Source organism: Hemicordylus capensis, chromosome 1 (genome assembly GCF_027244095.1).
Source record: "Hemicordylus capensis ecotype Gifberg chromosome 1, rHemCap1.1.pri, whole genome shotgun sequence".
Lineage (NCBI taxonomy): Eukaryota > Metazoa > Chordata > Lepidosauria > Squamata > Cordylidae > Hemicordylus > Hemicordylus capensis.
Window position 1 is genome coordinate 366,987,023 of NC_069657.1, and position 25,842 is coordinate 367,012,864.

The 25,842-nt window shown below is 43.4% G+C and overlaps 1 protein-coding gene across 7 annotated transcripts in view; it reads left to right on the forward strand.

Moving 5' to 3' along the window:
* The window catches only part of SNX9 (sorting nexin 9), a 114,641-nt gene that overhangs the window by 80,585 nt on the left and 8,214 nt on the right, over window positions 1-25,842 (forward strand). For 6 of the 7 annotated variants that reach the window (XM_053293969.1, XM_053294022.1, XM_053293989.1 and 3 more), the window contains 12 exons: window positions 1,462-1,600; window positions 2,039-2,192; window positions 3,159-3,243; window positions 3,919-4,044; window positions 4,200-4,317; window positions 10,152-10,282; window positions 11,170-11,273; window positions 20,559-20,662; window positions 20,891-20,968; window positions 22,277-22,353; window positions 23,837-23,926; window positions 24,488-24,602. In XM_053293969.1, coding sequence (XP_053149944.1) covers window positions 1,462-1,600; window positions 2,039-2,192; window positions 3,159-3,243; window positions 3,919-4,044; window positions 4,200-4,317; window positions 10,152-10,282; window positions 11,170-11,273; window positions 20,559-20,662; window positions 20,891-20,968; window positions 22,277-22,353; window positions 23,837-23,926; window positions 24,488-24,602 — 1,321 coding nt within the window. The remainder of the gene's footprint in view (window positions 1-1,461; window positions 1,601-2,038; window positions 2,193-3,158; window positions 3,244-3,918; window positions 4,045-4,199; window positions 4,318-10,151; window positions 10,283-11,169; window positions 11,274-20,558; window positions 20,663-20,890; window positions 20,969-22,276; window positions 22,354-23,836; window positions 23,927-24,487; window positions 24,603-25,842) is intronic. The other variant, XM_053293979.1, reaches the window with a different exon arrangement.

A 25,842-nucleotide genomic window follows, 5' to 3' on the forward strand; every position in this document is an offset into this window, starting at 1 on the left:
AGCTGCCAGTATAATCTCGCCTCCTCCAGTATAAAAACACTCCCTCTGTATAGCCAGGGAACTTCTGAGCCATCAAGGTTACATATTCCATATGAGCCTTCCAAGTCCCTTTGGCATACAAGACCACTCCCAGATATTTATAGGTATAAACCTGCTCAAGCTGATGATTATCTATCAACCAGCGTAATAGTCTGGGTCTTCTTATGCGCTGTGTGAAAAAGTACATCTACTTGTCGATCCTAAATTTCCCAACCTTCAGTTTCATAGGGTGACCCCTGGTTCTAGTGTTGTGAGATAGGGAGAAAAATTTCTCTCTGTGCACCCTCTCTACTCCATGCATAATTTTATACACTTTGATCATTTCTCCCCTTAGTCGCCTCTTTTCCAAGGTAAAGAGCCCCAGATGCTGTAGCCTAGCCTCATAAGGAAGCTGCTCCCAGCCCCTGATCATTTTGGTTGCCCTCTTCTGCACCTTTTCCAGTTCTACAATATCATTCTTAAGATACAGTGACCAAAGCTGTAAGCAGTACTCCAGATGTGGCCATACCATAGATTTGTATAAGGGCATTATAATACTAGCATTCTTATTTTCAATCCCCCTCCTAATGATTCCTAGCATGGAATTAGTTTTTTCCCCCATGGCTGCTATGCACTGAGATGACACTTTCAATGAGCTGTCCACCATAACCCCAAGATCTCTCTCCTGGTCAGTCACCAACAGCTCAGATCCCATCAGCGTATATGTGAAGTTGGTGGTTTTTGCCCCAATGTGCATCACTTTACACTTGCTTACATTCAACCCCGTTTGCCATCTTGTCACCTACACCCCCAGTTTGGAGAGATCTTTTTGGAGGTCCTCATAATCCGTTGTGGATTTCACTACCCTATATAGTTTAGTGTCATCTGCAAATTTGACCACTTCGCTGGTCACCCCAACTTCTAGATCATTTATAAACAAGATAAAGAGCACTGGTCCCAGTACTGAACCCTGGTGGACCCCACTTCTTACCTTCCTCCATTGTGAAAACTCTCCATTTATCCCTACCTTCTGTTTCCTGTCCTTCAACCAGTTACTGATCCACACATGAACCTGTTCCCTTATCCCATGACTGCTAAGTTTACTCATGAGCCTTTGGTGGGGAACTTTATCAAAAGTTTTTTGGAAGTCAGGTATACTATGTCAACTGTATCACCTTTATCCACATGCCTGTTGACACTCTCAAAGAACTAGTTTTTGCAAATGACTAGTTTTTGCAAATGACCTTCCTTCTCCTTTGGTAATTAGCAAATGAAACATACTGTATCTAATGTATAGGTCCTAACAAAGTTAAAGATCTGTTCCATTGGAGGAAAGATGCATTATAGAATATCTTGTTCTACACTGATCTATACTGTAGAGTAAAAATCTGGGTGTGTTTTTCTCTCTTCTCTCCCCCCCCCGCCCCATTTCTTTTAATATAGGCTACCAGTACAAATGATCCCTGGTCAAGCTGGGACAATTCAACAGCTGCTGATGGTTGGACAGCAAAACCTGAATCTAAGCAGAAAAACAACTGGGATGCAGCAGCATTTGGTCATCCACAGGCTTATCAAGGTCCAGGTCAGCTGAGTGTTACTTTAATTTGCTGTAATTACTGTAAAGTGGGTAGGGACTTGAGATAATTACCTTTGATACATTTCAAAATTATGGTAATACAGGGGAATGCAAATGGGCAGCAGGTTCTTAACGCATATTCCATTAATGGTTAGACATTCAGAGATGCGAGTCCTTTTTTGTATTTATCTGTTGGAATTTAGTCATGGGGCATGGGTGCTTGGTGTGAGTGCTTCATTATGGCACTTGTAACTTGGCAGTGCAAACTAATTGGATGCTCCGCCCTCTAAAGTATTTGGTTTATTAAAGTATTCTACAGACTGTTTTAGTTGAGGAAGCATTTTTAGGAAGGTACAAGTTTATCGTTACTTTCACTGTTTTCAAGGTAGGGGTGTGTGTACATGCACGCTGTGTTGAAACCAATCGGTATCCTCTCTTCTTCAGCAGCAAATGATGACGACGATTGGGATGATGACTGGGATGATCCCAAATCAACACCAGCACCTTATCTTGGTTATAAGGAGCCAGAGCCATCAGACCCAGCAGGGCTTCAACGTGGGAATAGTCGTGGAGGTGCTATGAAAATACCACTTAATAAGTAAGGCTTATGGCACTGAATGAGGTAGAAAAATAGAAAATATTGAAGAGAACAGTAAAGATTTAAATCAGCTTGCTGTCTTTACACTCTGCATCCGGTGTATCATATGCAGTATAAATTCTGTGGTGAAAAGGGCATACATTCAGTATTCAGCTGAAGGAGAAAGGAGAAAAATTAAGCCTTGTATCTAGATCCCCAAACCAAAATTGTATTCACAAATAAAAGAGTGCACTTAATCCAAATTGATCACTTTCATGTGGAAGAGCTGGACTGAAATGTCAGTCTTAAATATACAGAACTGTTCAAATAGAGCATTTAATGGTTTGTCATATCATTTGCTAGTCATCCCCCCCCCTTTTTTTTTGTGGGCTTCAGTTGATTGCAGCAATTCTGAACAGGCTAGCACTACCCTCAATAAAGAGATGCATGAAACCAGCTTTGCTTGCCCAGTGGAACTTCTGTATAAATAGCTTTTGCCCTAACAGTAGTGTCCTGTCATTCAGCATTGCATCAAGAGCTTCTTTTTCAACTCAAAAGTAAAAAGAAGTAAAAAACAATTTGCTCTGTGATCAAGAGTTTGAATTGATTAGGTAGTGAGGAGAAAAAAGTACTGCTGCATACATGGAAGCTTTTCATGCATGTTTATGAATGTGGTGTGGACTGAAGAAGAAAGTAATGTCAGTTTAACTGATGGAGAATTCAGAATCCTTGTGGATGGTGTTATAGTGGCAGTTCCTCTGCTCTATTCTTATTGGCTGAATTCAGCCTGCCAGAAATGGCTTTTAGATGCGGCTTTATACACTATTGTTCGGCCAGTGACAAGATCATTTTTGCGATAAATTAGCTTAGTAATAGCTGCATTTACCTCGTTAGAAAGGCTGATAGTCTATAAGGTATGGCTGGCAGTTGTGAATCTGGCGAAGAGCCTCTGAAAAAAGGATTAAGTCACTTTATTTCTTTGATTAGATTTCCTGGATTTGCAAAACCCGGAGTAGAGCAGTATCTTTTGGCAAAGCAGCTAGTAAAACCCAAAGAGAAAATTCCTGTAATTGTAAGTTGTATTTATATATATATTTATACACATATATGTTTATATACAAAATGTAATATAAATAAATAATATATGTCTGTGGCAACGAAATGACCCATTAGAATATGTACTTTTAACAAAATACTTCATATTTCGCTTGAGCAGTAATTTGTCTTGGTACAAGCACTGCTTGAATAAAAAATCTGCTTCAGTTGTAGAGGTCTAAGTAGCCTTTTTGGAAATCAGACTTTTAATTCAGCTTCTTTAACTGTGATCATGGACCAAGACTCCTCCTTTGTTCAGCATCTTGTAGTGCAATCAAGCCACTTCTGCATTTCTGTGCGTTTTGTGCCAGCCGTTTTGTGCCACAAAGCTAAACTATGTTGCACACTTTAATTTTGTTACTCAGATTTATAAATGAGAAGATAGAAATCTCTAGAAGACCATAGCAGTCTGTTTGCATGATGCATATTGAATACCTACCCTGTTTTATTTTGGGTGTAAAACTCCTTTTGGCCCTTTGCTGCATGAAGTTTGATGTGGACTCTGCTAAATTACAGCATCTTTTGAATGTTGATAAAAGCGCTTTCAGAAGAAATGGTTGGAGGATCTAAGTGTGTGTGTGTGTGTGTGTGTTGGATATATTGTAGCACTGTGTAGCATGTTAAAAGTTCATGCGCTATTTATGTCTTGTAGATTGGAGACTATGGTCCAATGTGGATTTATCCTACCTCTACCTTTGACTGTGTTGTGGCTGATCCAAAAAAGGGTTCTAAAATGTATGGTCTGAAGAGCTACATTGAATATCAGCTTACATGTACAGTAAGTGCGTACCAGAGACATTCCAACAAATGACATCTCAATGTCCCAAATACTCAGTTAAACAATATGAGTATCACATTGAGCAGTATAAACATTGAAGGAATATATTTTAGAGACATTATAAGCACGAACTTTGTGTGTACCTACTTTTACAGAACACGAATCGATCTGTCAACCACAGATATAAACACTTTGACTGGTTATATGAGCGTCTCTTGATTAAGTTTGGATCAGCCATTCCAATCCCATCTCTTCCAGACAAACAAGTTACAGGTAAATATTTTTGAATTCTGTACTATAGCATTCTTTCTTTTTGGAGTGTTGTGTTGTTGGAAAATAGTCTTAATGAAAGAGTTTACTTTGGAAGTGAGAGAACTTTCACCTTAAATCTGACCATTATGTTATCACCTGAAAGCTGGGAACAGTGGAGGAATAAGAACTAAGAATGAGAACAAAGAATTCTATAATAGTTAGTACAGTCACTGGTTTCTTCAAAAGTTAACTAATAGTGCTTTTAATCTGCCTGCTATGCTTCACTTCCTGAAGAAAGGACATTTTAATATTTATACACCACTGTGACTAGAGATGTGCATGGAACCGCAGAGCTGTGGCCCGGCACTGGGGTGAGGGTTCCTTTAAGGGCGGGGGGAGGGTGTACTTACCCCTCCCGCCGCTTTTACCCCTCCAGTGCGCCTTTTTTCGTTAGCAATAGGGGCGGCAGGATACCCTCTCGGCTGCAAAAGGCATCAAAGCCTTTTGCGCGTGTGCACGGCACGCGCATCACGTCTCTGTGACATGCGCGCACGGCCACACACGTGCGCACGTCGCAGATGTGACACGTGCGCGCAATAGGCTTCCTGAAGCCTTTTGCAGCTGAGAGGGGGAAGGGGCGGCAGGGAGGTATCCTGCTGCCCCAATTGCTAACCAAAAAAGGCGCTCCGGAGGGGGAAAAGCGGTGGGAAGGGTAAGTACACCCTACCCCCACCCTTAAAGGAACCCCCACCCCAGTTCGTGCAAACCGCCCATGCTTGGACCAGTCCGGAGGCCTGTAGAATGGCCTCTGGACTGGTCCGTGCACATCACTAACTGTGACTATTGTCAAGTCAATCCTTTTGATAACATTGGGTGCTTGGTTGGGCTGTTTCATAACATTGCCAGATTTTAGAACTTGGTCCAGTTTTATAAAACAAAGCCATGTTTTGTTTTACTAAGATGAAGTTTCACATGTTAATTTTGGATATTGGGTTATGGAAATTGTAAGCCTCTTTACAGTGGGGCAAGGTGGGCCTGCAACTTCTAAACTGTATATTTTTCTCTTCCAGTTGCTTCTCCTTGGGCATGATCTTCTAAGCCAGGGTTTCTTAACCTTGGGTCCCCAGGTGTTGGACTATAATTCCCATCATCCACAGCCATGGTCTTTGTGGCTGGGGATGATGAGAGTTGTTGTCCAACACCTGGGGACCCAATATTAAGGAACCCTGTTCTAAGCAGTTATCTTGAAGCCAGTAATAAGGAATCAGGCATAAAGCCAGCCATGTAGCTCTGTCTACTGCTGAAAATGCAGAAGCATTCTGTAGAGAGAGAAAACTGAGCATTGATGCAAACTCTGGGATGAATGCCAAAAAAACTGAAAACTGAGGAAGTGACTTAACTTTCTAGCTAGCTTCAGGCTTGGAATCCCACCAGTATGTTTTTAAATGCATGCATGATCTTGGAAGAAAACAGCAGATCAAGGAACCTTCTGAGTCCATTACGAATAATTGATGATTAAATTTAGAGAGAATTCTCTCTCAAGTTGGTATTGTGAGGATGAAACCTGTTCAGTTTCTAATGAGGATGCTTATTCCCTTCTGACTGTGTTAAATAGCAATCCTGAAAACCAATATGCTCATGAGTATTTTAGGTCTAATACTTTCTGCCTTAAGAATCACATTTTCAGTGCGTTAATATTGATTATTATGCAAAAATGAAAGATGTATTGTTTATATTGTACTGATTTCTTTTATTTATCAACTGCTTTGTAGCCCAAGGTGTTCAAAGCAATAACATCAATTTAAAAACAAGTGAAGCAATAAGTAAGAATTTTTTTTAAACAGTGGTGTAGAACACAATAAAAAATCAAAGGCAAATAGTAAAATACCAGCTTCTCAAGCTATAAATAGCTGCAACTTTGTTTTCTTTATCAAGACAGATTTCTTGTGAAGGCAAATGTTCTCCTAAATAACTGCCCTGTATTTTAAACTTAAGAGGGGAAGTATGCAGATAGACCTCAGATAGACCTTCCTTGGTGTGTCCCAGCTCTGGATTTTCTGGATGAGAATGCCCGGGATTTTAGAGCCTCTCCTGATACCACATATGGAGGGACTGGGAGGTGGGGGCGGAAGGGAAAGATTGTGCCGTTGAGCTAGTGTTGACTTCTGGCAACCCCAGAGCCATGTGGTTTTCTTGGTAGAATACAGGAGTGGTTTACCATTGCCTTCCTCCTGCGCAGTGTAAAATGATGCCTTTGCCATTGTCACTGAAGTGAGCACCTGCCTCCACTACCTTCCTATATCACTGCTGCCCGATATCGGTGACTACAAATACATATTTACTAGGCACAGTCTGAGAAGCACACCGGCGGGGATTCGAACTAACTGCCTCTTGCTCCCTAGGCAAGCTGCTTCTTGGGGAGAGCTCACTAAATCTCTTTCTCAGGAGATCCTAAAGTACAGGAATGAACATTTGGGAGGAATCACTGGATCATGTAGGGTTTTAATCCGTTTTGCCCTTTAATGACTGGTCCTAGAGCCAGCCCTTGTCAGTAGTTTGGTCACTGTATTCTGAATAAGCTGTAATTTTTAAACTGTTGTTCCAGAGTTAGAGAGGAGAGCTGGTCTTGTGGTAGTAGGTGTGACTTGTCCCCTTAGCTAAGCAGGGTTTGCCCTGGTTGCTTATGAATCGGAGACTTGATGTGTGAGCACTGCAAGATATTCCCCTTAGGGGATGGAGCTGCTCTGGGAAGAGCAGAAGGTTCCAAGTTCCCTTCCTGGCATTTCCAAGATAGGGCTGAGAGAGATTCCCTCCTGCAGCCTTGGAGAAGCTGCTGCCAGTCTGTTCAGACAAGACTGAGTTAGATGGACCTATGGTCTGACTCAGTATATGGCAGCTTCCTGTGTTCCTAAAGTTACTTCCACAGAGCACAGTAGTTTTTCAGTTTAAAACATACCAAGGCTTGAATAATGGAGACCAGGTCTGTATTGTCAAAATGATGGCATAGCTGGTGTGTCAGGGAAAGCTGGAAAAAGGCACCCTTGGCTAAAGCTGCTACCTGAACTTCAAGTAACAAAGTTGGGTCCAGAAGGTATTGCTAAATTAAAGGCTGCTTCCTTCAGGGAGAGTGCAACCCCATACAAACCAGACCAAACATCTATTTCTTGATCAAAACTGTGAAAGACTCCTTCTCTTTTTGTTTTGTAAATTATGTTTTTATTTTATTTTATTTAGCAAATATATTGACCATCTGACTTCCATAGACTCGAGGCAGTTTACATAAATTAAAACAACAACAAAAACAAAGGGGGAAAGGGAGAGACAGAGAAACACACACTAAAAACTAAAAGCCTGTCAAAATAAACAAGTTTTCAAAAACTTCTTAAAAGACAGAAGGGAGGTGGCATTATGAATTTCAGGAGGCAGGGTGTTCCATAAGGAAGGGGTTGCAACAGAGAAGGCCCTCCCACAAGCCCAGGCCCCACGTACCTCCCCTGGGCTCAGAACTCTGAGAAGGACCACATGAGACAACCTCACAGGGCAGGTCGAAGTTGGATGGGAGAGGTGGTCCTGAAGATACACAGGTGCCAAACCCTGAAGGGTTTTATAGATAACCAGCACTTTGAATTGGACCCAGAAGCAAACTGGCAACCAATGCAGTGACTGCAACAAAGCTGAAACAAGGTCATATTTTCTGCTGCCCATAAGCAGCCGGGCCGCAGCATTTTGGACCAGCTGATGCTTCCGAGTCATCTTAAAAGGCAACCCCGGATAGAGTGCATTGCAATAGTCCAACCAAGAGGTGATGTGGGGCATGGTTGCCAGGGCCTTCTGATTGAGGTAAGGCCACAGTTGGCGCACCAGATGAAACTGGGCAAAGGCTCCCCTGGTCACGGCTTCCACCTACTGTTCCAGGAGGAGCTGTGAGTCCAGGATGACCCCAAAACGTGAGCCTGCTCTTTCAAGGGGAGCATGACCCCATCAAGAAAGACGCTCGAAACTGGAACCTGGCTAGATCAAGAACTAAACAAGAGCAACTCTGTCTCAGAAGAATTAGGCCTGAGCTTGTTTTGGTCCATCCAAACCCTTACAGCCTCCAGACACTGGGTCAACACATTCACGGCATCCCCAGATCAGCCCAGGGTGGCAATGCACAATTATGTATCATCAGCATACTGATGATAGCTCACCCCAAACCAATGGACGACCTCACCTAGCAGTTTCAGATAGATAGATAGATGCAAGGAGGTGAGGACTGAGCTCTGCGGCACTCCACAAGATAGAGGCCATGGTCTAGAGCACTCACCTCCAATGCAAACTGTCCACTAAAGTAGGAACGGAACCAGCACAAAACTGTGCCCCCGATTCCCAAACCCCGCAGATAATCCAGAAGGATACCATGGTCAAAAGCCTCTGAGAGATCTAATAGAACCAAGAGAGACACGCTTCCCTCATTGAGGCTCCGTTAGAGGTCATCCACCAAAGCGACTAATGCCGTTTCCATGGCCTAAATTCTGTGCCCATGGCCTAAATTCCAACTGAAAAGGGTCAAGGGAATCCACTTCATCAAGGATTCTCTGTAGTTGAGCAGCAACAACTTTTGAGATTATTTTCTTTGTATTGTTTGGTTCTATGTTCCCTATGGGTTCTGTAAAGCTCTGCGGGGTTTGAAAGGTTGCAGCCTCCGACAACTAAGTCCGCGATAAAAAGTTGTTTTGCTGCAGGGTTTTGGAAGGAATGTCTTAAATGTTCTGGTTGGTTGTCTGCAGGCAGAAACAGAAGGTTATGGTTTCCTGAGGAAGGAATCGCCCTGATGGGTCTGTGTAAGCCCAGGGTGTGTGGGGCGGGGGAGAGAATAAAAGGGGAAAACAGCAGACTGTTCTGAGAGCTGACAGCCTGGAAGCCTGGGAGACTAGCTGAAGAGGGAAGGTCTGACTCTCCTGGGGAATTAGCAGTGTCTGAGCTGGGCCTAGTGGAAGTTGCTAGGCCTTACTTTAGAAGGCTAGCAGGCTTGTTTGCTTAACTGTTTGAATTTATTCTTGCTTACCTGAGTTTTCCCCGATTGTTCCTGTACTGTGGGTTTGAAGTTTTGAAGATTTCTTCTAGTAAAAGCTTTTTTAGTTTTTTAATACTTTAACATTGTCTGTTTTCGTTCCCACCCCACACCTACTTGCCCTATTGATTTACCACACTACTGAGGTTTTCGTTGTTTTTGAGAGGCAGAAACGTCAGTGACTGGGAGTTGAACCAGTGTAAAATTTTTTTAAAAAACACAAAAAAACACCCAAATCCTAAACTGGTGGCAGTGGGTGTTAGGGATGTCCGTGCATATGCGGATGCCATGTGTGCACCTGTGCCACACACAGGTTCTTGGGGGCAGCCCCATTGCAGTAGGAAGCTGCATCTAGCGGCAGCAAGCAGGTAAGGACCTGCTCTCTTCTTCTTTTTTTAAAGATCCCGCTTGCCGCTTCCCTCCCTGTGGTTCAGTGCCAAACCAGTGCACAAACCTGTTTGTGCACATCCCTAGCAGGTGTTTAGACTGAGGGCCAGCTGAGGCCAAGCCCTCACAGAGTCCACCTACTGCCAACATTTGCCTTTGACTGGATTAGCATTCTGTTTTATTGGCCTTCATTCAGGCATCTGGTTAAGTATTGCATTGCTTCTCTGGGATCTGAGGAGGAGAGAGATTTAAATGTCTGGTTTAGATGGTTCTATTCCCCACCCCCACCAAAAAGCATTTCTATTAAGGTATTCAGCCATTTACCAATCTTTATCTGAAAATAGCTTGTCTTGGTTGGAAAAAAGTAGGTATTCATAAATATGAATGCCAGCATCTATTGCTCATTGTGCTGCAGGACGTTTTGAGGAAGAATTCATCAAAATGCGTATGGAGAGACTACAAGCTTGGTTGACCAGAATGTGTCGTCATCCAGTTATTTCAGAAAGTGAAGTTTTTCAGCAGTTTCTTAGTTTCCGTGATGAAAAGGTAAGATGGTGTTTTTTTATTTATTTGAGAGCATAGATAGTAAAAATTCAGCTTTGGATGTGTAATTTAATTTTGACATGGAATGGACATTCTGCTTGTTCCATCTGCCTCGAGAAGATTGTCTTGTAGGAATGGTAGTGTGCGTGCTTGCTTGCAGGACTTAGCTACCTTCCAAGCCATGATTAAGTAAGAATGCTAGATAAGATCGTATCTAGCATCTCGTGAGTCTTAAGTTGTAAGGTGGATAGTGAGCAACCAGATATTATCTATGTATACAGCTGAGATTGATATTCCAGTGCAGGATGCCTCTGAATACCAGTTGTAGGGGAGCAACAGCAGGAAAGGGTGCATGTCCTTATTTCTTGGTTGTGTGACTTTTAAAGTCATCTGGTGGACCACTGTGGGAAACAGTGCTGGACTAGATAGGCCTCAGGCCTGATCCAGCAAGGCTGCTCTTGTGTTCTAGTGCAAAGTCATGATCTAGAGCCCCTTCAGGGACATGCAAGATCTTATTTTTGCTAAAAAATATAAAATATAAAAATTTTTATATTTTGGGTCCTTCTCTCAAACAGCATCATCAAAAAATGTTGTGAAACTTACTCAGATTTCAAAAGCAGCTAATATGCATCAACCTTTCTTCCTTAAAAATAATTTGAGCTGTACCATATGTATACAATACCAGCCACATGCCTATAAGGACTAGACTTCACTCATGACATGACTGTAGAAAAACCTGAAGATCAGAACTGTTGTAGAAAAACCTGAAGATTTTGTCTTTTGTCCCTACTTAAGAGTTAGTGGAATCAGACTAAGTGCCCCTATCTAATTCAGTATTTCATTTCAAAAGTGTGTTTCTCTCACATTCCCACCCTTGCTTTTATCCCTAGGAATGGAAAACAGGTAAAAGGAAGGCAGAAAAAGATGAGATTGTGGGTGTTATGGTCTTTTCTACTATGGAACCAGAAGCTCCTGACTTGGATATGATAGAAATGTAAGGTGTCAGACATACAGTTTGTTATATTGCGAATATGTGGTCACCTAAAGAAAAGCTGAAAATGTAACAAAACTGCATAAATAGGCATTTCGTTTTGCATAAAAAAACCTTCTGCAGGTCTTAGTGAATTATATGTGAACGCTGTGCACTTATTTCAACTAGCTAGCTTGCTATAAGTCCACAATGTTCACATATATTTCACTAAGAACTGCAGAAGGTTAACCAGTGCAGATGTTAACGCTGCTCATCTATATACATTTCACCATTGAGAACATGATGAACTGATTAGACAGGAACAGGAGTGCCTATGTATTATAAGTGGAGAGGTAAAAAGGCATCTTGCCTTGTTTCACCCCATCAACCTTTTATGGTTCCTCAAAGCTTTTATTTTGCTTTAATCATACTAGAACAGGTATTTTAAAGCTCAAAATCACCTGCTGAACAAATGTCAATTTTTTTAAATCCATGGGGAAATGGCTAAGTTTGGAGGAGCAGCCATGGCAGCAGCAGATGTGCTCAGTGTCTTCGGCAGGAATGTCTCACCTGGCTACAGCCCCAGAAAGGTCAAGCGCATCCCACACAACTATGTTCAGAGTGTGTGCCACACAACAGATGAACACAAACTGACCCATCTCAGCTGCCTTAGTTATGTTGGCAGCATTGTCAGTGACCATGAAACCTTGGCAAAGGTTTGTCTTCCCAGACAGCCATTTTCCCCACCTGGTGATCCCTGGCTGCTGAAAGCTCACCTGCTGTGTGGTCAGTATCTAGCACCTCCACTAGCAGCAGAGCCCACCTATGCTTCGCTTCATGCAAGGGGCTGGTCATGCCACCAGAAGCAGATGTCCCCTCACTTTCCTGCCTCCACCAGTGTGCCATGAGGGACAGGAAAGCAGCATTCAGTCCACTGCCACTGCTCTACAGATTAGCAGTGAAGTGCGCACTTGTGTCAAACAAGTTTCCAAAATGGTGCTCAAAACCTTTCAATTGAAATTAGGTTGTTTTGTTCCGAACTCGGGCTCTTTATTTAAAGGGCATTTTTGTTTCAAGCTCAAAACACTCAAAATGGCCCATTTCGAGTCGAAACATTCAACATTGAAATGTTTTGCACATCCCTACTGTGCTTTCTAGGCCTCAAAGTAAACAAAGAAATCAACATTAATATCAACCCAAACAATAGAATTTGTAGTGTCATCTTTGATTCTTGTGGCCAAGGCATTCTTGATAGTTCACGGTGTAAAAGATATTCTCCAGGCTTCCACAGACATGACTCACTCAACCACCTTGACAGCCTGTCAGATTCAGAAAATGCTTGGTCTCATGACCACCACCACCACCATTCTCCCTCATGCAAGAATGTGGGTCATCCAGGTATGGCTTCATAGGGACCTTCAAACCAGGAAGACACACACAGTCCAACAACCAACACCTGCATGTTATCGATGCGTCTTACTGGTGGACAGACCTCATTAGTCTGGAAGAGGGTCTCCCCTTTCCAATTCATCAATAAGATGTTATAACCACCTATTGTGTCCCTCTGGTGTTGGAGGGCTCATTGCAAGGACCACTTTCTTTCAGGGTGTTGGTCCCTAAGCACCAGATGCCGCTTCCATATAAAATTATCTGGAACTTCTGGCCATTTTCAGTGCAGTTCGGTGTTTCCATCATCACCTTCTTAGCAATCATGTTCTCCTGATGGACAATACCACGGCAGTGGCCTATTTTAATCACCAAGGTGGCATGAAGTCCAGGCTTCTCATTCACCTGACCATCTGTATTTGGGAATATTGTTTCAGTATGAACACTTCCATTTCTGCTGTCCACATTCCAGAGAAGGAGAGTGTTCTAGCCAATTCTGTTGGAAACACTTCCCCTCACACTATTAGAGACTGTATCCCATCATAGAGCATCACCTCTTTGAGCTATGGAGCACCCTTCTTGTCGATGGGTTTGGAGACATCACAAATCAACTATGCCTCTGCTTCTTCAGCAGAGGAGGCACAGATCCGGACTCCAAGGGCGATGCTCTCCTCAGCAACTGGTCTTGAGTTCCACTTTACCGCTTCCCTCCTTTTTCTCTTATTGAGCTAACATTCTGGAGGAGCCAGACAGATGATCATCCTGATCATACCCTAATGGCCACGACCGACTTGGTTTGCATTCCTTTGCCTGGCCAGACCTCATCTCCCTCCAGAATGGGACAATTCGGCATCCAGACCTCGAAACCCTGAACGGTCTGGAATGATGACTCGCAGTACTTAACCGAGGACCTGGTCTTTCCCAATTCGAGGAAGCCATCTATTCATCACTCTTAATCCTCCCCCCCCCCCAATTCCAATAATATCTCTTTTTTTTCCAAATTCAATTTTTATTAATTTTCAACAATAATAACCATCATGATAAACAAAAATGGACTTCCCGCTCACCTCTCTTCGTGAAATTACAACTATAAAATTTACCCTTATTATAATAGTAATAAAAAACATAAATTTAAACCATCACTCTTAATCCTACAAAATTTTGCAGGTTTTCATCTATGCTAACTCTTAAGAATATGAATCCAGTTACAGCTTTCTTCTCATGACTTGGCTCTTATACTTGCATAACCAGGACCTGTCCCATCTCTTCATTAGGAGTCGATCTAGCAGCCATCTCAGATCATCATCACCAGATTTCCTTCTATCAAAACCTTGCAATGCAGAGAATATTTAAGGGACTGCTAAGACCACTTTAAGTGGTCCAGCGGGGAAATGCTTGACTAACAAGCAGAAGGTTGCCAGTTCAAATCCCCACTGGTACTATATTGGACAGCAGTGATATAGGAAGGAGTCGAATCGACTTGACGGCACACTTTGCCTTTTAAGATTGCACTCTCCCACTTCTAAGATTTCCCTGTCATGGGACTTACCTCTGGTTCTCTCATGTCTTGCCCAGAAACCTTTTTAACCTCTAATCACCTTGGACGTCCGACGTTTCTCTTTCAAGACTACTTTTCTGGTGGCCATCGCCACAGCTAGTCATGTTGCAGCATTACGAGCACTACACTCTGATATTCCTTACTTGGTCTTCCATAAAGACAAGGTCCTGCTTAAGCCCAACATAACCTTCCTCCCAAAGGTAGTTTCCATCTTGTCCCCATCTAAAACTGGGGACAGTTTTAGCCCAGTGTTTGTCAGCATGGATAACCTCAGCCATTAAGCTTGCCTATGAACAGTCCCACAGACTGTTGCCTATCTAGGTTTGTGCCCATTCCACAAGATCCATGGCTGTGCCTTCTTTACCAGTCTTCCCTTGGAGGCCATTTGTTGAGCTGCCACTTGGGGCTAACCCACCATGTTTGTCAAGCATTACTGCTTGGGGGTCTCCAAGCTAGAAAGGATGCGATTTGGGGGGCAGCCATCCTCCATCGGCTACCCTCTGACTCCACCACACCCTTCACCAGATAAGAGCTTGCTGCCATCCCATCAGTGTAATGCACAGAGACAACACAGCAGGTTGCTTACCTGAACTTGTACTTGTGGTTTTCTATGTATTCACATGACCTGTCTGCCTCTCCACTGAAGTTCTGTTGATAGTCTCTATTTTATAATGTGGCATTGAGCTCTGACTGAGGTGTTAAGGTGATTCCCACTCCGAAGCAAGGTATAGGATGGTGGGGCTTATGCCAAAATGTGTGTGTTCTCTTTCTAGAAAGTTCCAACATGTGGTCTCTGAGCATGCCTGAGCCCATCAGTGTGAATACACAGATCACAAGAATTACTACAGTTATAAATAAGCAACCTGCCTTTCCTTTCTGTCATTGCATTCGTGCTGGTATATATATTTTGGACCTTTGAATAGATTGAGAGACGATAAATCAGGAGGGAGAAAAAAGACTGCTGGAACCAACAGAAGAAGCATGGCCTTGGGGGAGACAGCAACAATTGTCCCCAGTTGATGGGGAATGGCCAACAAACCTCTTGCCTCAGCAGTGTAAAGAGCTAACCAAGCTGCCTCGCTTTCTGTGCCCTGTTCTGGGGCATGTGTCACACTTGTTATGTAGTGAAGCACAGAACAATAGTTAATGTGCTCTTGCACCCCATTTAAAACAAACCACTACTTTATTTATTATTGTTTGATTTGATTTGATTTGATTTGATTTGTACACCGCCTTTCCAAAATGGCTCAGGGCCATTTACAATTAAAACAAACTACTAAAACAGTAAAGAGCTAAAACAAATTAAAAAACAACATAACAATTAACAATTTAAAAATATTTTAAAACAACAATTAAACAATTACAGTGATTAAAAACCCTAAAATCAGGTTTTGAATTTTAAAATAGACCAAATATTAAAAACCCCAAAATTTAGGAAGCTGAGAAACCTTGGGTGAAAAGATGGGTTTTCAGGTGTTTTTTGAAAATTGCCAGAGATGGGGAGGATCGTATCTCAGCAGGGAGCGCATTCGACAATCTCAGGGCAGCGACCGAGAAGGCCCGTCTCTGTGTAGCCACCAAACGGGTCGGCAGCAACTGGAGACAGACCTCCTCAGATGACCTCAATGGGCGGTGGGGCTCATAATGAAGAAGATGCTCTCTTAGATACCCAGGGCCTAAGCCGTTTAGGGCTTTGTAAGTAATAACTAGCACTTTGTATTTTGTCCGGGAACCTATTGGCAGCCAGTGTAACTCCATCAGTAAAGGAGTAACGTGGTCTCTCCAAAATGACCCAGAGACCAACCTGGCTGCCGCATTCTGAATCCTGAAGTTTCTGGACTACATACAAAGGTAGCCCCAGGTAGAGCGCATTACAAAAGTCCAGTGTAGAGGTTACCAACAGATGTACCACAGTTTTGAGGTCATTGATCTCAAGAAACGGGCGCAGCTAGTGTATCAGCCGGAGCTGATAGAAAGCACCCCTGGCCACCGCCTTAACATGAGAAAACAGGGAGAGGTATGAATCCAGAATTATGCCCAGACTGCGAACCTGTTCCTTTAGGGGAAGTGTGACCCCATCTAGAACAGGCAGATCAAAATCGTCTCTAGAGTTCTGACCCTGCACAATAAGTACCTCTGTCTTATCTGGATTCAGCTTCAGTTTATTCTCCCTCATCCAGCCCATTACTGCTTCCAGGCAGGCATTTAGAGAGGATATGCCAGCTCCTGAAGAAGTTGACATGGAGAAGTAGATCTGGGTGTCATCAGCATACTGGTAACACCCAGCTCCAAATCCCCTGATGATCTCTCCCAGCGGTTTCATGTAGATGTTAAAAAGCATTGGAGAAAGTATAGAGCCTTGAGGGACACCATACTTAAGCTCAGATTTTGAAGAGCAACAGTCTCCAATCGACACCATCTGGAATCTATCCGAGAGGTAGGAGCGAAACCACTGTAGAACAGTGCCTCCCACCCCCAACCCCCTCATACGTTCCAGAAGGATACTATGGTCGACAGTATCAAAAGCCCCCGAGAGATCCAAAAGGACCAACAGAGTCACACTTCCTCTGTCAATTGCCAATTGGAGATCATCCATCAGGCCGACCAAAGCAGTCTCCACCCCGTAGCCTGCCCGGAAACCAGTTTGAAATGGGTCTAGATAATCAGTTTCCTCCAAGACCGCCTGGAGCTGAGAGGCCACCACCCTCTCAATTACCTCGCCCAGCCGTGGGAGGTTGGAAACAGGCCTATAATTGCTCAACTCTGAGGGATCTAATGCAGGCTTCTTTAGAAGAGGTCTAATGATTGCCTCCTTAAGACGAGGCATCCTGCCCTCCCTCAGAGAAGCATTTATGATTTCCACCAAGCTGTTTACAACAACCTCCCTGCTAGATCGAACAAGCCATGTTGGACAAGGGTTAAGAGAACAAGAGGTAGGCCTCAGCACTCCAAGCAGCTTGTCCACATCCTCAGGAGTCACAAACTGAAACTGATCCAGTCGAATCACATAAGAGGAGTCATAGGGCACCTCCAGCTCAGACATCAAATTAATTGTGGAGTCTCCATTAGGGATGTGCACGAACCAGTCTGGAGGCCATGTTGGAGGCCTCTGGACCGGTTCGGAGCCAGAACGGTCCGGCGGTCCGGCACCGAGGGGGGGTCTCCCTTTAAGGGCAGGGGGGTAGAACTTACCCCTCCCGCCGCTCTTCCCCCTCCGGCGCTGTAGTTTCCAGCAATGTTTTTGGGGCGGCAGTGTTCCTCGCTGCCGCCCCTGCCCCTGTCGTCGCCTGGCAGTCTTCCGAAGAGCAGTATGCATGCAGGAGCGGCGGCGTGCTCGTGCCGCCTACGTCATATGTGATGTAGACGGCGCGCGCACACATGGGCGCGCATGCATACTGCTCTTTGGAAGACTGCCAGGCGACAACGGGGGCAGGTGCGGCAGCGACGAACGCTGCCGCCCCAAAAACTTCGCTGCATACTACAGCGCCGGAGGGGGAAGAGCGGCGGGAGGGGGAAGTTTTACCCCCCCCGCCCTTAAAGGGAGACACACACACACACCCCGCGGTGCCGGTCCGGACCATGCACATCCCTAGTCTCCATCTAGGTCGGCCCAAATCCGAGCGATTTTATCTGCAAAAAACTCTTTAAACACATCACAGTGGGTAGCTGATGACTCCAAATCCTGATTCAAGGGAGAGGGGGCAGATACTAATCCCCTCACAACCCTGAACAACTCCGCTGGACATGAACTCGCAGAGGCAATATGGGCAGAAAAGAACCGCCTCTTTGCCACATGTATTGCTTGAGCATAGATCTTTAGGTGTGCTCTATGTCGCAATCTGTCAGATTCGAGTCAAGTCTTCCTCCACTTGCGCTCCAGTCACCTACCTTGCCACTTCATCCCCCGTAGATCTTCCATATACCAAGGGGCCAAATTTGAAGCGGGTTGGAGGGGACGCTTGGGAGCAATCGTGTCTACTGCCCTGGTGAGCAAGTTGTTCCAATTCTTAACCAGGGCATCAACAGGATCACCAGCAAAGCCAGCATTAAATCCCTCCAAGGCTTCTTGGAATCATAGTGGATCCAATAATCTCTTCGTGCGGACCATTCCAATGGGCCCCTCGCCCCTGTGGAGGTGGGAAGTGGTCGTAAGTCCAACCTTAACCAGATGGTGGTCTGTCCATGACAATGGGGAAATCACAGGAGTCCCCACCCATGGAACACCACCCTGATCAGAGTAAAATACCAAATCAAGCATGTGACCTGCAATATGCCTCGGTCCAGAGACCACTTGGGATAGGCCCATAGTTGTCATGGTCGCTATGAACTCCCGAGCTACTCCAGACAGATTGGCCTGAAGTAAACATTGAAGTCCCCCAGCACCAAGAGTCTGGGAGACTCCAACGCAAGTTCCGCGACCAAGTCTGTGAGCTCAGTAAGGGATTCCACTGGGCAGCGGGGCGATCGGTACACCAACAGAAGTCCCAGTCTATCCCTGGTCCCCAAACTCAAGTACATACATTCAATATGGACCAATACCCTGACAGGGACCCTGGTAAGGGAGATGTTATCCTTATAGACCACAGCCACTCCACCTCCCCACCCACGTCCCCTCATCTACTCCTCTACAGAATATCCTGGAGGGAGAAGCTGGGACCAAGCTGGACCTCTAGCCTTCTCCAACCAAGTCTTGGTAATACATACCAAGTCGGCCCCTTCATCTATGATCAGATCATAGATGAATTAAGATTTATTTTTGACTGACCTGGCATTATAGAGGAGCAGAGAAAAGCTATGTGAGTTGTTGGCAGTGCTCCCCGAGGTCAAAGAGCTTGCAGGACAGCCGGAAGGGGAGACTAGGGGTGTGCACGGAACCGCCACACTGTGGTGTGCGCACGCAAAGGATTACTGGGAGTTTTTGCAGACCAGCAGCGGGGGAGGGACGGCAGGGAGGTATCCTGCCGCCCCAATTACTCTACAGATTACGGCGCCAAGTGGGAAAGCGGCGGGAGGGGTAAGTCAATCCTCCCGCCGCTCTTAAAGCTACCCCCCACCCCAAATCCGAACCACCCAGGTCCGGACCGGTTCGGAGGCCTTTTCAATGGCCTCCGGACCAGTCTGGGTCCATCCCTAGGGGAGACAGCTATTAAATTTCTGACTACCCTTCCCCTGGAATGGCCCGCTGACCTGCCAACATTACTTCTTCTATTCCCCACCACCACCAGGATAGCTGCCTCATAGTCAACGAAGGCGCCCCCTGTCCCCCCATCTCCAGATGAACCCAAACACATTATAGCAACTTCAACCCAAGTCTAAAACAGCTTAAAACTAATTAAACAGAAGTCCTCTAGCCCTCGCCCTCGTTCTCCCCCTAAGTGGCACTCCCAAAGGGGCGACCCCCTTTGGTGTCGCCCCTTTGGTGGCAACCCCGCCGGTGGTGGGCCTGCCGCCACAAGGAGCCTTCCTATAAAGCCCAAAACTCAGCAGGTGACCCGAGGACCAGCTGAATAACTCAGGGGCTGGTCCCAGTCCTGCCCACACTTCCCACAGATGTTGACCTGAGGCTGCAGCCCCACAGGGGAAGCAAAAGCAGGCAGGCAACAGCAAAAGGAACCCCAGCACCCACCTGCTCTCTCACTCCAGGCAGCACTGGGTGGGATATAGATGGACTCTCCCTTTTCCCCCTCTGCTGGGCTTCTAACTAATTTGAAGTTGATCAAATAAAATTTTTGCTTGTTGTAAATGTAAGCATCCATGTCTGCCTTTTTATTGCACTCAGCAGTGCTGATGCAGCATTTTAACTTTTCTTGAACTGAAAACACTTATATTAAGTGTGGCGCATGTGGGATCCTCTGTTCTAAAAAGAGAGGAAATTCAATTAAAGCAGAACACTTTGGGTTTACAGCAATAGTTATGGATGTGGCAGCTCCAATTGAACTGCAAAAAGGGGGGAAATTTGGCCCATGCTGTTCTTCCCATGGGGGCATGAGACCTGAAGTCCAGTCTGAGATACTGTACTGGCCTATCATAGCCATGGAAACACAATTTGACTAGGTCCTCTATGTTCCAATCCATTAGCAGCAAAAGTTGGGGCATTTGGTAACATGCCTCTGAGCATATGGTGAGTACTGACACCTCTTTTACTAATTGTGCTGATTGTAGTTGCCTGCTGAGGCAACAGAACTCGCCATAAGCTCAGAGGCACATTTTTTTTTATTCTAGACTTTGCAAAAGGATGGTGAGCTGTACAAAAGGAGTAGATGTGCAAGTTTATGCTCTGTTGACTATTCTAGGAAAAAATAGCTAAAGAACATATTGAAAAAAATAAAATGCTATGCTTAACTAGCTTTGTGTGTCTTGCACAGTGATCAGAAATGTGACGCAGTTGGCAGGTTCACCAAAGCTATGGATGATGGAGTTAAGGAGTTGCTGACAGTGGGCCATGAACACTGGAAACGTTGTACCGGACGTAAGTGTGTGTGTGTGTGTGTGTGTGTGTGCGCGCGCAGAGAACTAAGCCATAGGGTATGAATGTTAATAGTGAGAAGGAAGTTGGAGAATACAAGGATTATCAGAAAGTAAGTTTGACCATGCTGTCTGCCATATTGCCATATGCTTAGGTAATGTCTAGTGTTCATTATTTATGGACACTGGGTTAATGAGATTATTTTGTTAATTGAATTTTTCTTTCTTTCAGCATTACCCAAGGAATATCAGAAAATAGGAAAAGCTTTGCAGAATTTAGCACTGGTTTTCAGCACCAGTGGCTATCAAGGTATTCTTCTTGTAGCTCTGTTCTGTTTTGAAAATTCAAGCCTCTTTAATCGGAGAATAAATATTTTGGGTTGACTTATTGGATAAATTATCCTCAAATAGAAGAGTGCACTGTCTTGTCCCTGTTTGATAGGATTGGATATTAGATATTACATTTTGATTTAAATAGAGGAATTATTACTAGCAAGACAGTCTCATTTTCTAATCTGGATGTATGTTTTTAGAGTAGGTTGTCAATGACTTATACTTAAAAGATAAAAATAAAAATTGTAGTTTACAGTAAAAGAAAAATGGGTGAAACTATGCATTATGAAACTAATTTGAAGGTTTGCGACTATGAAATTAAACTCATTCATTATATGAAACACTGTTCTTTTTGTTCCAGTATTTATCATTATTATTTGTAAGTGTCCCTACCATTATGTTTCCAAGCATAGCTTGGAAAAATAAATTGAAAATTTACAAGAAGATAAGATTGAATGTAATGTTAGTTCTGGACATTGTTTTGCTAGGATCTATATTCAATCATACCAATATTTTTTATAAGGCAAATCTGCCCCCCCCCCACCAATGCTTGCAGGTTGGTTTCTCCTGAAAGTCAGATAACTCTTAAATGCGATTTGCTTTATGCACATATGTGAAGAAATATTCATAAATCTATCTTATCTTATACTGGTTATTATAAGAGATTACTACCTGTGTTGTCAAATGCTGTGTAGCTGTTTTGAGTGCAGATGATACTGTCTAGCATCCAGACTAACCTTCTGCCAGTGCAACTGGGTTTTGCATCATACAAGCGGGGGGTGGGGTGATCTTTGGTGGTTTCTCCTTTTCTCTGCAGCTGCTTGTGCCTCCCAGACGGTCTCCCTGAAGGCCTCTCCAACCTTCAGAGAGAATGTTTCCGATGACACAGAAGGGCTGCAGAGGGGAGGGGAGATCAGCAAAAATCACCACTTGTGCAACAGAAAATTGTTGTGTCAGCAGAAGGTGCATCTGGATGTCAGATACTGTTTTGAACTGAAATTGTGCTTTGTATGAATTAAGTGTATTAATTTTAATCCTAATTGCTCTTGGTGTACTGTGTATTTATATATGTATGGATTCTATATTGTATCTAAAATGAATTGTTTTATTAGCTCTGAAATGCTTTATTGAATATTATATTGATTCATTTGCTTAACCCCCCTCATTTTACTTCTGATGCAAATATTATTGTAAAATGTAGGTGTTCATAACAGGGGAAACCATGTTGGTCAATCTTTGTTCGAACTATTCATTTTAAATTAAGTTCTTTGACTTCTTTTTTTAGGGGAGACTGACCTCAATGAAGCAATAACAGAAGCAGGAAAAACATATGAAGAAATTGCCACTCTTGTTGCAGAACAGGTATATATGCTATAAAATCAAAATGCAGGAAATGCCTATGCCTACATAGACTACTGCAAGAGATTATGAATCAGTTACGAATTTTAGTAAGACCTGATTATTTAAATCTACCATTCTGATCCTGCTGTACAACCACAGGAATAAATTGCTGCATACAGTACATATTCCTAGCAGGATGGGAAATCTCAACTGTAACAGGTGCTGTGTATGCAAGTTCCCCCTCTTGCTCTAGCAGCCAGGGCTGCAGATACATAACCTTGGGTTTTGTTTAAAGTGTCTCTGCGGGAGTTGCATTCAGTGTCTTCCCCACCCTGCTCTTCCTCTTCCTGCCAAACAGCTCATTGATGTCTTCTCTTTAAAGGACTTTCTATGCAGCTGTGACTATTGCTCATGAACACTTATTGGGTCAACACTTACTTGCATAAATATGAAGACTTGCATTTAATAGAGTACTATTTTTATATTTTATTAGATAGAACTCTTGGGAAATACATTTTTTATTTTTTTTAAATTGAAAAGAAATACAACATGGAGTAGATGTTTTTAGCTGTGACTCATCATATGATAAATCCATACACATGCAAACATTTTTAAAACATCTTCGCATGTATGCAGATCTATTACGTGGCTTTTAAGGTTTTCAGGTTATCATTTTCAGCCTACTTTCCTGTAGGCTTATGAGATCACCCGGCATTCTGTATGTGTGTGTTTATGTGCCCGCCCCACCCATCAACTTTGCAATATCTGGACCAATATGAACCAAATTGGGTGCAACTGTAGGGACACATAGGGATGCCCAAATAGCACGATGTGTGATGTCATCCACTCCAGTTCAAGATGGCAGCCTCGTGAACATCTGAGGTACAAGCGGGCTAATTTGTGGACGGTCTGATCAGTTTAAACCAAATTAGGTACAGTTGCAGTGAGTGACACACAAGGACACTTCAATGCTGTAGTTTGTGATGATGTAATCCACACCGATTCAAGATGGCAGACGGGTAAACCTTTGAGGTGCAAGTGGGCTAACTTGTGAACCACTTCACCGATTTGAACCAAATTTGATACAGCTGTAGACACACATAGGGATGCCCTAATGGCATGGTTTGTGATGTCACCCACCCCGATCCAAGATGGGGGGCCATAAATTTTTGAGGTGCAAGGGCACTAACTTGAGGACTGTCTAAGCGATTTGAACCAAATTTGGAACAGCTGTAGTGAGTGACACACGGAGGCACCTCAGTGATGCAGTTTGAAATGATGACATCCACCCCAATCCAAGAAGGCAGACACATGGACATTTGAGGTGCAAGAGATCTAATTTGCACCATTTAGTCCAGATGTAGAGACAGTGAAAGGAAAGTAGGCTGATTAGTTCTTACTAGAACAACTTGTTCCTATATGCATTCTTCTTTAAATTTCAGTTTAGATGTGGGACTAATAGAATAATGGTGTGACATTAATTACGATATTTTTCTTTTACTAGCCAAAGAAAGACCTGCATTTTCTGATGGAAACCAATCATGAATACAAAGGGTTTCTTGGTTGCTTCCCAGATATCATTGGTGCTCACAAGGTGAGGTATCAAGCCTTTTGTATTATGGCCACTTAACAGATGGATTTTGAAGAGCAAGTAAGTATAAAGCTTGCCACTTTAAAATCCATCTATACTCTCTCACAACAAAGTGAACAAAGCAGTTCTTACTAAATATTTTCACACACATGTGTGTTTGTGTATATATACTCTGTGTGTGTATTCTTGTATATCACTTGCATGTGAATCCCACAAAATAGCTTATTTAAATATATTAAAACAATAAGCATCAGTTAGGAAACCATAAAAAGCAACAGATACACTTTCTAAAAAGCCAGCTAAAACAATCTCTCAAGATAACTTCCTTGAATATTTTTGGATTGTTGTGTGTTTTGACATAATTAGTTTGCTCAATTAGCAGTCTTGTATTTTATCATTATGTGTATAACCTGCTTTCCTTCCATCATGGGGCTCTCAGTGACCTACATGGAGTTTTCAGGCAATCACCATCCAGGCACTGAGCAAATTTAGATACACTTCACTTCAGATATCATGAGCCTTCAGACCATGCCCAATGACCAATGCAGCATTTTGTCTTAACAGGGAGCAATTGAAAAAGTGAAGGAAAGTGATAAACTAGTTGCTACCAGCAAAATTACCCCACAGGACAAACAAAACATGCTGAAGCGTGTAAGCACTATGTCATATGCACTACAAGGTACAGTATACCTGGGGTTCAGTAGCATGTTTTACCCTGTTAACTGCCAGGTAGGAATAGTGAAAGAGAATAATAAAAGTATAAATATATGGGGGGGGGGGCGGGGAGGATGGAAAATATATTGGAATATATTAAAACTTGCTAGTATTACTCTAAAATGCAACTGGAATTATCCAAATTAAGGTGACAGGCAGGACTATCTATTTGCTTCCTTTCTGGGTTTCCCCTCTTCAGTAGTGGCAAGTGTACATTTTTGGAATAAAACAGATATTGATAAAAATGTTACTAGTTATATATAACTGTAGGAGACTTCATTTAGGTCCTAGACCTAAATTGAACTTGACCAATGAATACAGCATGGCAGTGATTGCCATGATTGGTTCCCTCACGGTGAATTATATTAAGGTAGACTTTACTTTGAAAATTCTTTAAAGAGTTTTCACATCAAATGGTAGAAATTAATCAACCGCTTTCTAAGAAATGTTTTGTTTTGGGCCCCCCGTCAGTCTATTTTTTTATCCTCCATATACACTTTTCAACCCTATTAAAAGTTATAGGGGTCCCGGGTTTCACCAAAATCATTAGGCATAACTGCTGGTTTCACTGAATTACCAGTGTGAAATGCAGTAGCAGTTAAAAATCTGCACAATAAAACTCAGGGGCCTAGAGCACCTTTCTTATGAGCCAAGGATACAATACCTGGGGCTATTCAGTTTAGAAAAAAGACGACTACGGAGAGATATGATAGAGGTCTATAAAATCATGTATGGTGTGGAGAAAGTGAATAGAGGGAAATTCTTCTCCCTCTCACATAATACTAGAACCAGGGGTCTACCCATGAAATTGATTGCCAGGAAATTTAGGACCAACAAATTGAAGTACTTTTTCACACAACGCATAATCAACTTGTGGAATTCTCTGCCACAAGATGTGGTGACAGCCAACAACTGGATGGCTTTAAGAGGGGTTTGGATAACTTAATGGAAGAGAGGTCTATCAATGGCTACTAGTCAGAGGGGTATAGGCCACCTCCAGCCTCGATGCCTCGAGTACCAGTTGCAGGGGAGTAACAGCCGGAGAGAGGTTATGCCCTCAACTCCTGCCTGTAGGCTTCCAGTTGCATCTGATAGGCCACTGTGTGAAACAGGATGTTGGACTAGATGGACCTTGGGCCTGATCCAGCAGGGCTGTTCTTATGTTCTTATCCATATTGTCCTCAGAGTATTATTTGTACCACCTG